Source organism: Paramormyrops kingsleyae, chromosome 20 (assembly GCF_048594095.1).
Source record: "Paramormyrops kingsleyae isolate MSU_618 chromosome 20, PKINGS_0.4, whole genome shotgun sequence".
Classification (NCBI taxonomy): Eukaryota; Metazoa; Chordata; class Actinopteri; order Osteoglossiformes; family Mormyridae; genus Paramormyrops; species Paramormyrops kingsleyae.
Window position 1 is genome coordinate 2,102,538 of NC_132816.1, and position 15,239 is coordinate 2,117,776.

The following is a 15,239-nucleotide window of genomic DNA, read 5'->3' on the forward strand; positions in this document are numbered from 1 at the left end:
ATTACACTGCCATAATGCTGTCAATCATGCATCAGCCAATCAGGCGCGATTCAAATTACCTCACGCGCAAAGAATGCATCACAGCCCTAATGTAAAGCACGAGAGCAGCCCCAGTAAAGCAAGGGTACGGCTAGGGAAAAATAATCATTAAATCACACATACCAAACGTCTAAGGGGAAGGTCATTATACACTGAATTCATTATGCTTAATAAAAGCTTTTCATTAACCAGTGTAAGGTCAGGGCCTAAACAGAGCTGTCGCTGTTAAATGTAATTCCTTAAGCATGTAGATGTTTCCTTTTGGATAACCACTCGTCTGAGTGCCACTCATTATGTTTTACGCTTGTTTGTTTCACAGGGTGCTGTGGAAGTCATGTGACCAGACATTTAGTAATTCATTCAGTAGCCAACGAGCATCTCAGGCCTGTCCTGTGACCTTGGAAGGAGACAGACTTATCTTTATGTTGTGGCCTTATTGATCAGTCTGTAAACATACCCCATCACCAATAATAGATGTTTTTTTCAATAAAACTTCATATTTCAGATGTTTGAGTTTGTGACACTATGGTGGAAACAGACTTTTTCAGGGGGACGTGTCATGCGAGTGACAGGACTGCCCCCCTCCCCGCACTTGGCGTCCGCGGCATTGTGGGCCTGACGGCTCCTCTCTGAGTGCAGCGAGGGAACAAAAGCCGGGCTGGAGTTCCGCGGAGCGAGTGTGCGGGCGCCCCAGGCAACTGAGCGCACCAGGCAACCGGCGCTGACGTCTGAGGCGGAGAGAGGAGACGGCTGTTTATGCTGCCAGCGGAGAAGCGGAGAGAGAGGAAAAGAGGGAGGTGGAGTGAGACACTGGGAGGCCCTTACACACATCGCAGTATGATGGAGCCACGTTCCTGCAGTGAAAAACAAGTCCAATCTGCACATATTTCTAAATAAAAACATGATATTTAAGAGCACATTATGTCATCCAGTGCAGGGTTTCCCAACCCCGAGGCACAAGTCCACAGGAAGCTGGGGGAGGGGTTGGTTAATTTGCAAAAATAAATGAGGTTTCCAAGCCAGGGCTAAACTTAAGACTAATTGCCAGCTCCCACCCAGATCAACAAGTTTTACCAGTCCGAAACATTTTTGCAAAACATGCACCAGCCCGCAGACATCAGAAGGTTGAGAAGCCCTAGTCTAGTCTAAGTGCAATTTCTATGCATTCGCTAGATCTGCACAAAGACGCACAGATCGAATGAGCTGAATCCCAAGTGGTAACTGCTCACATGGAGCCAGTCAGAGTGCTGAATGTTTCTGTCTATAACAGTTCATCCAGTACAAGGTCACACTCCCTGGGTGGGAGTCCATCACAGGACAGGGACACCTACAGGGTAATCCTGAAGCCCCCATTAACCACCAGAGATCAAAGCACCAGAAATAAATCTATAAGAGCACAGGGAGAATTTGCAGGTCCCCTAAGGCTGGAACTGAACCCCAACCTTGGGAATCCAGGCCGTGGCCCAGCACACTTCCTGGAGTTAACATCCCCATTTTCTCACTCAGCATACTAGACTAACAGCAAAGCCAATGTTCCCAGTGTGAGGCTGCTAGCTAGGGCTGCTCGATTATGGCAAAAATCATAATAACAATTATTATGCGGACATCACAATTAACACAATTACTCATTGACTTTGGAAATGTCATGCATTTATTGGACTTTTTTTTTTTTTTAAATAACGTTGTGTTAACAATGGGTTTCCTTGAACTCATTCAATGGGAGCATCATTGCGAAACGAAATGGGATGGAAATCATTTTATCTTGATTGTTCTGCTTTGATAATTGTTGGAAGCCAAAATCATAAATGAAGTTAAAATTTCATGAATTGCCCTACTGCTAATCAGGCATGTTTATACTAGCCAGTGGATGAAAATTTGTCCTTCATGTGAACTTTTTAATGACCCACAACCTATTCTGTTTCAACAAATTTAGTTTTGGACTGGCACCCTGATATGAATTTATTCAATACTCTTTGTCATTAAAAAAAAAAAAAAGGACTATGGGCAGGAAAACTGCCCATAGTCAAATTCTTATTAAAGACAAATTAATGAACTGATGACTTGTGTACCTGTAATTATGGCTAAGTATAGGCCAAGGTGTAGGGCTGCACGATAACAATAACAAAGCAAAGGAATGATAAGCTGCTTCAGTCGAAAACTGCGTTTTACTTCTCATTTAAAATAAAATGCAGGGTTGGCAACTTTGGTCAGCTGCATGGAGTGAGATTTTCTGTTCTCTGTTCTGCACACACATTTACATGTATGCAAGTTTTATTACGTTAATTGTAAAAAGTCAGTAGGGTTTGCAAACTGCCGTAACGTTTTTGATGCAGCTAATTTTAAGTTCAGAACGGAATATAGATTTGCCGTAAAATTTCTTGCGTGAGAGTCTGAAAGTGTTTGCAACCATGAACAAGTACATTTTTTGTTTCTCCTGAATTGATTTGTATAGAAAATAATCGTATACAGTTGTTAAAAAGCGGAAACTTCGACCAAAATGAAATCACCAATAAAAGACTTCTATTTATTCAACATTTTATAAAATGCATTCTACGTTTAAAAATTTCCAGCTTTGCGGTTTCAGGAGAGAACAGCCACTCTGTTATGAACATTACGGTTTTTTGAGTGTTATTAGTGTTAATAGCAGCAGCTAACAACACAATAGTGCAAACAAAAGGGCTGCATACACCGAAGTAGTTCTTGCTTGTTCAAGGGAGGTAATGCTAAGATTATACAATTCCTTGGTGAGACCTCACCTAGAATATTGTGTGCAGGTTTGGTCACCATATCTTAAAAAGGACATTGCGGCCTTAGAAAAGGTGCAGCGTAGGGCCACAAGAATGATTCCTGGTCTTAGAGGAATGTCATACAAGGAAAGGTTAGTTGAGCTAAATCTGTTCAGCCTCAGGCAAAGGAGACTGAGGGGGGAAATGATCCAGGTCTATAAGATTCTAACTGGTTTGGATGCTGTTCAACCGAATAGTTACTTCAGCATTAGTTCAAATACAAGAACTCGTGGCCATAGGTGGAAATTAGCGGGAGAACATTTCAAACTGGATTTAAGGAAGCACTTCTTTACACAGCGTGTAGTCAGAGTATGGAATAGTCTTCCTGATAACGTAGTGCAAGCTGAATCCTTGGGTTACTTTAAATCAGAGCTAGATAAGATTTTAACAACTCTGAGCTATTAGTTAAGTTCTCCCCAAGCGAGCTCGATGGGCCGAATGGCCTCCTCTCGTTTGTATAGTTCTTATGTTCTTATTGGCGTGGGAAAAGGTGGTTCTAGTGTTATTCGGAGGGTAATAAGCGTTACCTGCAAGATCTCTATTTTTCTTCTTGCTGCAGTTGTTTTCATTATTACTTTATTTAACTTGACACATCACATCTTTAAATTCTCATCCTTGCATTAGAATATAGACCAGTTAATACTGATGGTATCTCATGCTGCGTCATATGTTTTAAAATTACTACACATTGAATACTGAACTGAAGCTTGACATAAAAAGAATTAAATCGCAAATAAAATTGTAATCGCAATTTCTGTCAGAAAAATCGCGATACGATAATTTCCCCAAATCGTGCAGCCCTACCTTGGTGTAACTGGGAGACAGTAGATGCTTGGTGAGCTGGCCAGCAGAAATGCCTGCATAGATTTTGAAGAAACGCCACCTTTAATATATTATTAAAATGTGACACTAAGTGCAAATTCTGAAACAAAATAACAAAAGCGAATTAAAACCAAGAGACTATTATTACGGCAACTTACAATGCATAAAACCCATCTGTTCAGAAGATACGTACGGTTTTGTGATCAATTTTATGTAGCTAATGTCAACATAAATAAGCAACATCTGCCTACTTATCTAAAGCAGTACAATAAGGGAGCCTGTTTATATGGTTTCAGCAGACTACAGACGAAACTATTCCTCATGTTATCACATTTATAGCTTGAAGGAGGGAGCATCCATACCAGAATGTTTGTCACACAACAGCAAACGTGTTACTGAGATCTGAGTGCACTTCCCTAATTTCTGATGCGTCTGTAATACTTCCCTGTGCACTGCGTACTTCACCATAACGTGTGTTGTCACGACAAAACAGCAGTGATCCCTGTCCCACATGTTTGCGAGATCCTTCAAAAGGAATGATGAGGTTCCAACATCCCACAGCAGCTCAGAGAAACACCACTGGGGTAACGCTTCACGTGACAGGGCACAAATACTGAGTAATAACTCAGTTACTACTGAAGTACAAATTATGAACAAATCATGAACAAATATAGTCTACTTGAAATAAAAGATGCATCACGATTCATTAACGATGAACAAACATGAGATCAGTAATTTTCTTGTGTTATTCCAAACTTGTTCCTTCAGTAGTTCAAAGGTTTACAGAATTAACAGATACAGTAACAAATATAGTAACTGCTTTAGACAAAACATGCATTCATTAATGATGAATTAATTAATATGAGATCAGTAAGTAAGTTTGTGGTTAACTAATATATAAGTAATAGTATAATACCATTTCACTGTAAGACATCCTTCAATTTCTTAAAAATATCAAAAAAAAGGAAAAAAAATTATACTAATTAAATTAACTAACACCCGCAACTACCAGTCTTAATACTGAACACAGGTGCAGGAAAGGGACCGTTTTACGTCTTATGCTAAATCAGCAATCAATTAGCTTGACAAACGGCACACAAGTCTCAGTCTCAGCACATTAAACACAAAAAAATGGTGAAGTCGATCAGTGCCGCTGTGTGTCACAGCGCAACAAACCCACCCACAGCTCCCAAACCGTCCACAGGCTAGTTTTCCCCCGAAGCCCAGTAACTCTCGCTACTTGGGCTTCTCACCTGTTGTGTGATTAAATAAGGAACCCAAGAAACAATTCTGCTTTCCGAAACAGGAAGCTGAAAATTCAGCATGGTAGCCATGCCTTCAAAGAAGCACTTTCTGCCCATTCAAACACTACTTTTACTTCAAATCATATGGACGGAAAGAAAAATTCACACAGACGAACATCAGCGATCTTCCGCAATCTCACGCCATGTAAAAAGTGTCATGTTTTTCCCACTAAATATGAAGCTGAAGAGCTGCAGTGAGGGTTTTATTGTAGATGCAACAGACTGAGCCATTCTAAGACTATCAAGAATTGAGCAGAAGCGTCCCAGTGGCCACTGATCACAAGGCTAACTGTGCTCCGCAAACGGAAGAGCCCAACAAGGGCCCCTTTGTATGGGTGACAATGAACGCTTCGCCTCCAGACAGGAAGCAGCAGACCCCATTTAAGAGCCACCATGCCTCTGCCGCGATGTGGAATCTTCCAGAAACTCTCCGATGCTGACCAGTTACTGTAAAGCAGTGTTTCTCAACACAGTCATCAGGAACTTTCAGACAGGCCACATTTTTGCCCACTCCCAGCTCCTGGTAGCAATAACGTGGATTGTCTGGAGATTCCCACAGGCAGGTTGAGAAACACTGCCATTATGTCACCACTGTCCCCATCTTTATCATGATCATGTTGCTGTTCTGTGCCAGCACCACAGAGGAGCACCATCTAGTACAGCGTCCCCTCAGAAGGGGGCACCCTAGGCAGCCTCCTATTAGCCTGACTGGTTGACTAGCACCGCACTGTACTGCGCTGTACAGAGTCCTACACCCATATTTAAGGCTGTTTCACTTAACAGCAAAAAAGGCCTCAGGACACTTGAGGTAGCCAGAGTGTCACATGCAGCTTAATAACCTGTGTCATATAACACTCACGCACTTACACTGCAGCACAACCCAAAATGCTGATTATTAATGGTTCCCCCAACTCTAAGGCAGCAACACCTTGGATGAAAACAGTCTAAGTATGAATAGCCTGTCTAGTAACAAATCACTGTGTTTAAAGGTCACTTTCAGCCGGGACGTACATCCACTGACAGGGTGCAAGACAGTTAGACACACTGCCCCGGCCAACTCCAACAGCTACCATCCTGTAATACAAGGAGTAGCGCTTGATATTATCCAGCAGCTTAAAAAAATGAAACCTAGCCTAGCATTGTGCTGTTAAAATTACAGCTAATTACGAGAGCAAAATGCATAGCGTCAACTACATGCAAATAACACTAACAATGGTTTTGAAGCAAAATACTATAAATGGCTGCTGATAATTATGAAAGAGTGTAGCCATCAAACTAATCCATTGTGAATGTTTAATATGCATTACACCAAAGGTTCTGGAAACCTGTCTAGTAACAAGTTCTGCTGAATAAGTTTCATAAAATCGGTTTTGCAACTGTGATGAGAATCCAAATGCAAACTTTGTTATAAAAGCATGAGAACAAGACACCAATATTACTCTTTCCCAAGAATAAAGGTGACAGTTTGATTTATGACTACAATATCCTGTGACACTCTTTTAATCTCACAGACAGCTAAATTACTAAAGTGAATAGGCTCGACCCACAAATAAAATGCAGCAAAGAAAAGTATACAACATTACTATTAAATGTGGAAAGATCTACTTTTACATTTACTTACTTGGCAGATGTTCTTGCTCAAAGTGACGTAGGAGAGAGACAGGTGATACAACACACAGCAGCCAGTTGTCAAGGAGCCAGCTGAGGTACCAGTGAGCTGGGAGGAGCTGCCAGCCAGTAAGCGGGAGTAACTACAGGACAGCTGTCAGGGAACCAGGTGAGGTACCAGTGAGCTGGGAGGAGCTTCCAACCAGTGACCGGGAGTAACTACAGGACAGCTGTCAGGGAACCAGGTTAGGTACCAGTGAGCTGGGAGGAGCCTCCAGCCAGTGACGGGGAGTAACTACAGGACAGCTGCCAGGGAACCAGGTGAGGTACCAGTGAGCTGGGAGGAGCTTCCAGCCAGTGACGGGAGTAAGTACAGGACAGCTGTCAGGGAACCAGGTGAGGTACCAGTGAGCTGGGAGGAGCCTCCAGCCAGTGAGTGGGAGTAAGTACAGGACAGCTGTGGGGTCGCAGCTGCAGGAACGTGGCTTAACTTAAAGAGATCATGTCTGAAAGCATGAGTGATGCACACCTTTCATTATTCCATTAACATGGACTTGTAATAATATGAGATTTTACAGCTATATTTCCAAATACTGTACAATACTTTTGCATTTGTCCCACTGTATAGTCTACATGCAATAGCGTTACTTACCGGGTGGGGTATGGCTCTACCAGTCAGGACTTTGTGTACATGAGCAGCAGCTGGTTTAAATCCCACAACTAGTTGCGTTATTTCACCATTGGGCCCTGAACCCCAGTCTCTCCAGTGACACTGGCCTTCCCTGCTCTCTGATCCTCATTTGTATGTTGCTTTAGACAAAAGTGCCTGTTTTTTTTTTTTTTTTTTTTTTTTTTTAATAGATCAAAATGTTTTTAAACTGACCCCATGCAGTGGTGATGAATAGGGCATACAGATGAAACAGTGTGTATTTAAACATCTACACTTCACAGAAGAAACTGAGAACAACTTTCGTTGTTGAGGACCATTAAAAAATCAGTTTTGGCTGATTACGTCGTTAGTGCACTTAATAAAGTTACTTAAGGCCCAGGATGAACGGTCCACTGCACAGAGTACACTGCTGAGGGCTCTCATGCACCACTTCAGACCTGAGTTACTATACCCTAATACAACCATGCGAGCAGCTTGTTAACATTTGATTAACCATACGTCACTGGTGCCCAGCCCTGGTCCAACTCAGCTTTTAATCGCTATATGTAATTATTTGGATGGTTAAATCACCTCACATGGCGCTAATAATAAATCATATCCCCAAACCTGTAGGAACACCCTGGGCACCCCTATTTGAAACACCTCCTGGCTGCAGGAGCAAAGACGAGCTTACGGAATCCTGTTCAAAGTAACGCACAACGGCCCGGCTGCGCTTAAGATAAGACAAAGCAGCTACAGGCAAATAGCAAGTATCAAAGTAGCCTGACGAGCCCAGAGATGAAGCAGGAGGATGGATCGTGATTAAAGAGCTACATTTGTCGAAGTGCAAGAATTCCTTTCTTTTATACCCTTGACTCAGATACGAATCCTCTTAATCCCTACCCCTGGGTGGGACAGTCACCGGAGCTGGGTCCTAAATCAGTTATAAATGTTGCAGTAATCTTCCCCTAATGGCGTCATTATCATTTCGTTCGGCAGACCACTAAAATCCATGCGTTTCATAAGAAAAATTGTATACATTTGGATAACATGTGATAAAGAAAAACACCACTTTAAACAAAACGCTGAGACCCCCCTAATCTCAAAGAAACCAGTAGCTGTTCCGTATACCTTCGCAAGAAAAAGACCTTAATACTTTTAAATGGGTTTGTTTGCAAGCCGTTAAATGTAAAGATTGCCGCATAAACATCAATTCGCCGGGACCCGAAGCTGTCGTTACAGCGAACCAAGAGTTTTCAGGAGGAAAGATCAAGGTGTGCAAAATAAGCAGGCGCTACTTATTTAGCTAATCCTCATTTATAATAACAACCTAAGGCAAGACAGAAAAACACTACAATATATCAGCATGGGTGCATGAGGGCTACATCTGTAGCAGTGCTGAGATTATATGTAATGCAGCCTCGCAAAGTTCACTGTCAGATCTGTTGTTCAAGGGCACGGCGATCGTCAGGATTTTATGCATGGGATGTCAACTCATCTCAGCAGGAAAGTATACCGATATGCTATTTAAAAGTGGCAGTGCTGGCACTGCAATATAAGAAGATTTTGGAAGCGCTGTGGGTGGGGAAGAGGGACTCATGGATGGAAATGAAATGGTTAATAATCAGCAATAAAAACGGGGCTCATTTTTTCATTCTAGATAAGTACGTCGGAAACACGGGTGCGACAAAACAAAATTTGGGTTTCATGTAGGCCTACCTTTTTATAACAGGCAGGTACAAAATGGAAAATTATGGTCTGACGCACACACCGAGGGAAATTCGTATAGCCTAGTACAAATTAAAAAGTTTATTTCGGACCCTCAGGCACTCAAAGTTTAGGGATACATGTTTTTACCGTATGAAAAACCTGAAACAAAACGCTGATAAAAAGCCGATGTGCTCAATATAAAACTCTATAAAATGAATAGGCCTATATCAACTTACCATAAATCATGATCAATTTGCATATCCAAATCTGTACCCTTTTACGTCACAATGGCAGTTTATAAACTACAGAAAATCCATAAAAAGACTATAAAGTGTAAAAAAAACTCTTCAATGATTTAACTCTGGACATCCCATCCTTACTCATTGTAATGCGGACGCACATCAGTTCATCAGTTTACAGGCAGAACTGTCACATCTAGGTCTATATTGTCACCCCCCCCCAAAAAAAAAAACAATGTAACACACACACACACGCAGACAGAGGTAAATGTGCAGGGTAGATGGTTGTTTTGGATTTGCCTGAACAAATCATTTATTAAGACTGCGCTAGGGCCTACTTAAATGTCCATACACGTATCGTCTTACCCATTTTAAAATTCAATCTAGCGGATGCTTCTGGCGGCTCATTACTGTACGATGTGCACCGTCATCGGCCACACTCGCCGATATCACCCTTATATTAATAACTCAGATTTACCAGCATATTTCACGACAGAAATTAATACAAGCCTAATATCTCCCTTAATATTTCACAACTCACATAAAGAAGGTCTCGTGCGGGGGGTGCAAGGGAATTCACTGTTTCGGAGGTTTAAAAGAACAGTTTAATTCAGCAGCACGTTTAAAATGCAAATAAAAATTCGTTTTGTTACAGCGATGACATGTCTGCGAAGTGAGAGACGTGGATAAAAAATATAGATATATGTGTTAAACATTACAGATTCCAACCTAAATGCCTAGTTTAATATTAAAATGTAAAAATCAAGTGCAACACTATACTGGAGATGGAAGGTTCCGCTGATTCACAGGACGTACACAGCCTGAAATGCCCATTTAACACACTGTCTAAATAGTAGTGAATAGGAAAAAAGGTTTTCAAAACCTCACGTTTGTCGAAACTAAATAATGTTGTCTACTGCCCGGCGTTTGAGAAGGAATGGAACATTGTTGTAAAAATGTTACATCATTGTTTAAAAACAGTGCAAAAAGCACACTGCTGAAATCCTCATTCAAACCGACCCATCAGTAGTTTAACGCTGCTAGTGAATGTGCGCCTGTATGCAAACCAGCGCCTGACGCCGGTGCATAACGCTGCGGAAAAAGCCGCGATCAGACTACCACACGTCCATTTCAACCCCGGTGTCGGTAAATGAGATCCACACTGTCAGGCGATGCAGTTTGCAAATGATGCCGATCTGCTTTATCTGGAAGCCAACAGCTCCAATGGATCCCAGCAGCGACTTAGACCATCTCACCTCCCGCGGGAAGGCGGCTTATTCCCCGTTTTCGCAGCATCAACATCTTGCGTTTTCAACATTCGCGGTTAGCAGAGCGGAAAAAGCACATCTTAACGGACCAAACCCCTCGTTTCGTAGAAAGCGGGATAAAACAATGCTTTACAAATACTTACATTTTCCGTATCGCGCTCATTCACAGTGGGCAATGGCGTTCTGGTCGACATTTTGTGTTTTAAGGCCGCTTAAGCAGAGCTATAAGCTTGGCAAAACGCAGAAAGGGACAGTTGGGGGGAAAGGTGGATTTTTCAGCTTTTAGACATCCGAGTCCGCTTCAAACCCGGCCGTCCGATCCAAAGTCAGTCCTGCTATGGCATATCCAGCACCTGGCCCAGAGCGACCCAGATGAAGAGGACCTAACCGGCGCCTGGATGTGCCCCCTCCCCTCCCCAGATATACCGCTAGCGAGTGCAGAGGACGGAGAGAGAAAGAGAGTTCAAATGAAAGAGACACTCTAGCATTGATCCATCCTGATAGGGAGTCACGTCCACAAGCGCGATCCGCTTCGGGCCCCCGGACAGCACTGCAGGACCTCCATTAGGTGACCCGTCCCCACTGTCCCTGTTTAACTTCATGAATTTATTAGATGTTTTTATTTGTACCTGCAGCCTATGAATTTATAAATACGATAAACTTTGTCCAGCGTCACGAAGTCCTGATAGATAACTCCGTGTCTGGGGGTGAAAGAAAACAACCAACTATGATTTGCTTAAGACTTGTAACAGTTAAAGCGAATTTCATTTGATTGTTAAATATTTCTCTCATTTTTTTTTTACAATAGGCTACATGGTTATTTCTAAACAAACCTCCCACGTTGTTTATATATTTGTCACAATCGTCCATTATTTAACGTGATTTATACTTTTATACTATTCAAATAATACAGTAAAATTAACGCCGTACTTTACCATAGTGACACAAAAGGATACATTTAAAGGAGGCAATATTTCCATCTAGTGACTGAAAGTGGACATAACATTTTGTAATGTACTTTAACAGTCAGAATGTTTTTCCCCTGGATGTAATCTGTATTTCACATGTAATTCGTTTAATTAAAAGCATTGCATACGTACACCTTAAACTATTTTTACAGTATGTAGCGTATTTAAAATCTGAGTATTGTTTTATAAAATTGCTTTATGAAAGGATAAGATCAGTAATATCTCCCAAATCAATAGGCCTGTGCTTTTCGTGGTTGTTATCGGCCCTGATATTGTTGATTAAACCAGTGTGATTATTAAAGGTTGTATTTATTTTGAACACTAATGTATTCAAGGGAATTGATCCTTGCGTTCGTTGAAAAGGTAATCTAACATGAGGACCCGCTCCTGATAGCTAATAAACGTGTGCGGCTTTTTAAGCAGCGCTCACTTATTCATATGTGTATTAGGAAGGATGACGCTCATTCAGTTCATAATAAAGAGAAGCGGCAGCTCAGATCACTAACTTACAATCTCCGACCTAATGGGCATACTGTCTCTTGTTAAACTCTTAATCATCATTTAGCTAATTAAGATTAGATTAACATTTAACCTTACTAAACTGAAAATTCTTACAGTCACTGCACCTTCAGCTTGGCACCCTTATTAGGTAGCATTGACATATGATTCCCCCAGGTGAAAGGACACATTTAAAAACGCCAGATTTGCCTCATAATGCATCAGAGTTCAGTTTATTTTCACAATCAAATATTTAAATAAACACTTAAGACTTTGATGGACAAATGCAACTTACCCAATGTTGTGTTCTATACAAATTCTTTTAAAAATGAGGAAATTCTTTAGAAACAGTGCCTATAATGAAAATTAAATCATGAGGGCAGCCTTTTCCTCTAATATTTTCTGCTTCCTCTTTATGGACTTTTAAAATACAAATTAGGAATTATGTTACTGGAGGTTAAATACTGTGCACTACAATCATCACAGGGTTTTTGGGGTTTTGGGTATTACTTTTGAGGAATGGCTGGCCACTCCTCTTTTCCTCGCTCCTTCTTAAACAGTTCCAGGATTCAGCTTTCCATTCTGGCTGGCTGTAGCATCACACAGGCTTGAACCGTGCTGTGCTTGTGGATGCAATTAAAATTAGAATCCTTTTACTTATCAAATTAGCATATTAGCAGCTTGAAGCCAGGGGAACTACACTTTAACAAATCGAAGTAATATGTTTTTCTCTCACCTGATGTCTTCTACTCACCTTTTCATTTTGTCTCACCCTTTACTCTTTTATTTGGTATGAAGTGTAACTCTCTCATGTGCTGCCAAAAAAGTGCTTGCTAACAACTGCATGACCTTTTCAAACCCACAGAAAAACGACTAAAAGGAGGCTAAATATTTTTCCACTGACCAAAGACCTGACTGATCACCTTATCTCATTCACCATTAATGGTTACCCAGCATGCTGATGACCAACCCAGACTCCTAAATGAATTAAATTCATAACCATAGTAACGTTTCTTCCACTCTGTTTTTTTTTCTTCTTTTTCTTCAGGGCTAGTTTATGGAAGCCAAGCTCTTTTGTGTGCCTTGTTGCTATGGATGTTTTGGCCGGCAGTATTGCCTAGCTAAATACTCTTGTATTCTCTTCATGCAACTTTTGATTTAGCAACAATGTATTGCCTGTATGTAGATATGTAGCCCGTGATTGATTCTGTCTTGTTCAAATCCTGGCTGTGTAACCTGGTCTCAGGTTACATTGGCTAATGACGGCTATCCTCACGATGGCTGGGGGCCTTTTTTGCTGTCAACACAACCTTTATCACAAGCTGAGTGACAATATCATATGAAATGTTCAGTCATTTTTTTCACCTCTGTGTGAGACCATGATGCTGCAACATACATAATACTGTGCAAAAGTATTAGGTGACCAAGGAAAATTATGTATAAAGCTATTTATATGGGCAGTAAAAGTAGATTTGTTCAGGAAAATGTAAAAGTACAATTTGAATATTTTAAATTTTTGTTTTTAACAAAATCTCATGTTCAAGATTCAAGATTGTTTATTTGTCACGTACATACAGTAGTTATACAAGTACAATGTGTAGTGAAATGTACACTGATTTGGTCCAGAGGCTGTACAATAAGGTTTTGTAAATTAAAGATAAATATAAAAATATATAAAAAGACTAAAGGTAATGACATTTTTTTATGAACAAAATGTAACTGAAACATTTTCTCCATTTATGTCCTAGATTTTGAAGTTTATCAGAGCGTAAAGGAACTGTGATCCATGACTTCCTATTTCACTAAGGTATAAATATAAGGTGAAAGAGAGGCCTCAACACAGGAAAGATAAGAGAACACAGCAATCCAATCAGGGTGAGTGTGCAGGTCTTCATCACTCAGGGAATGTTATTAGAAATAGCCACTCACCTTAGAATACACTACATTGCTAAAGGTATTGGGACACCCCTCCACATCATTGAATTCAGGTGTTCCAATCACTTCCAAAGCTTCGGGTGTATAAAATCAAGCACCGAGGCATGCACACTGCATCTACAAACATTTGTGAAAGAATGGGTCACTTTCAGGAGCTCAGTGAATTCAAGCTTGGTACCATGATAGGATGTCCATTCCTGAAATTTCCTCGCTAACTAAATATTCCACAGTCAACTGTTAGTGCTTTTATAACAAAGTGGAAGCAATTGGGAACAACAGCAACTCAGCCACGAAGTGGTAGGCCACATAAAATCACATGAAGTGTCTGGAATTTGCTAAATACTACTTGAACGTTGTCTGGAACCAAATTCTATGGTCAGACAATATGAAAATGGAGCTTTTTGGGTGGATTTGGTGTAAAAAGAAGGATGGCTGTAGTAAAAAGAAGCTGACCCTCACTGTTAAGTGAGATGGAGGTTCTGTCATGTTGTGGGGTTGTTTATTCACCAAAGGCTCTGGAAACCTTTTTTAAAGGTACATGGCATCATGGACTCCATGAAGAACCAGGACAATTTAAATCTACATCTGGCTGCCTCTTGCAAGAAACTAAAACATTGTTGGATATTGCAACAGGACAGTGATCTGAAACGTAAGTCCAAATCAATGCAAAAATGGTGAACTGAACAAAAAATCAAGCATCTGCCATGTCTGTCTCAGTCCCCCGAACTAAACCTATGGGCTGAGCTGAACAGGAGACTATTGGAGCGGATCTAGGACCCTGGAGGTTCTGGAAAAATTCTTTGAAGAGAAATGGTCTCAGATTCCCTGCTCCATAAGTTTGGAGATTTTATAGGACTCTGTGCTATTTTATTGGCAAAGGGAGATTGTACAAAGTATTAGATGCAGGGGTACCAATAATTTAATTTTATTTTCTAATTTTTCAGGGTGAGATTGAGCTAAATCATTAAAAGGTGAATTTCTTATAACCTTTTTACTTATCTTAACTGGGGCTGCCAAGAATTGTGGAAGGGACTGTACATTATTGGATGGGGTGACTTTAGAAGTTTTTAAATTTATAAACCAACACACTTTAAAAAACATAAAATCACAGTTTTACAGCAACATGAAGATAATTTCAGCATAATATTCTTTGGTAGCCTGAAACTTTTGTTCGGTACTATAGCTGACGGTTTGGAAAGTAAATTAGCAACAGGTGATCCAAATCTGAATGTGTCAGAGAAAGATACATAGTGTCATATTTTTAAAATATAATTGCAAGAATTATTAAGAGCCATAGAATCTGACCTATTGGAGAGCTGTTGGTATGTTTAGGTCCAGAGGCGCCATCCTGTTTTGGTTTGAAGCCAAGTTCAGGTTCTTGGTTTTTCCATAAAACTGAGTCGTTTTCACATG

The 15,239-nt window shown here is 40.7% G+C and overlaps 1 protein-coding gene across 4 annotated transcripts in view; it reads right to left on the reverse strand.

Moving 5' to 3' along the window:
• The window catches only part of mark1 (MAP/microtubule affinity-regulating kinase 1), an 83,519-nt gene extending 72,526 nt beyond the window's left edge, over window positions 1-10,993 (reverse strand). For 2 of the 4 annotated variants that reach the window (XM_072703890.1, XM_072703889.1), the window contains exon 1: window positions 10,569-10,993. In XM_072703890.1, the coding sequence (XP_072559991.1) occupies window positions 10,569-10,588 (20 nt within the window). In that variant the 5' untranslated portion in view covers window positions 10,589-10,993. The remainder of the gene's footprint in view (window positions 1-10,568) is intronic. The other 2 variants (XM_072703891.1, XM_023830360.2) reach the window with 2 other exon arrangements.
• Window positions 10,994-15,239: the final 4,246 nt, after the last annotated feature.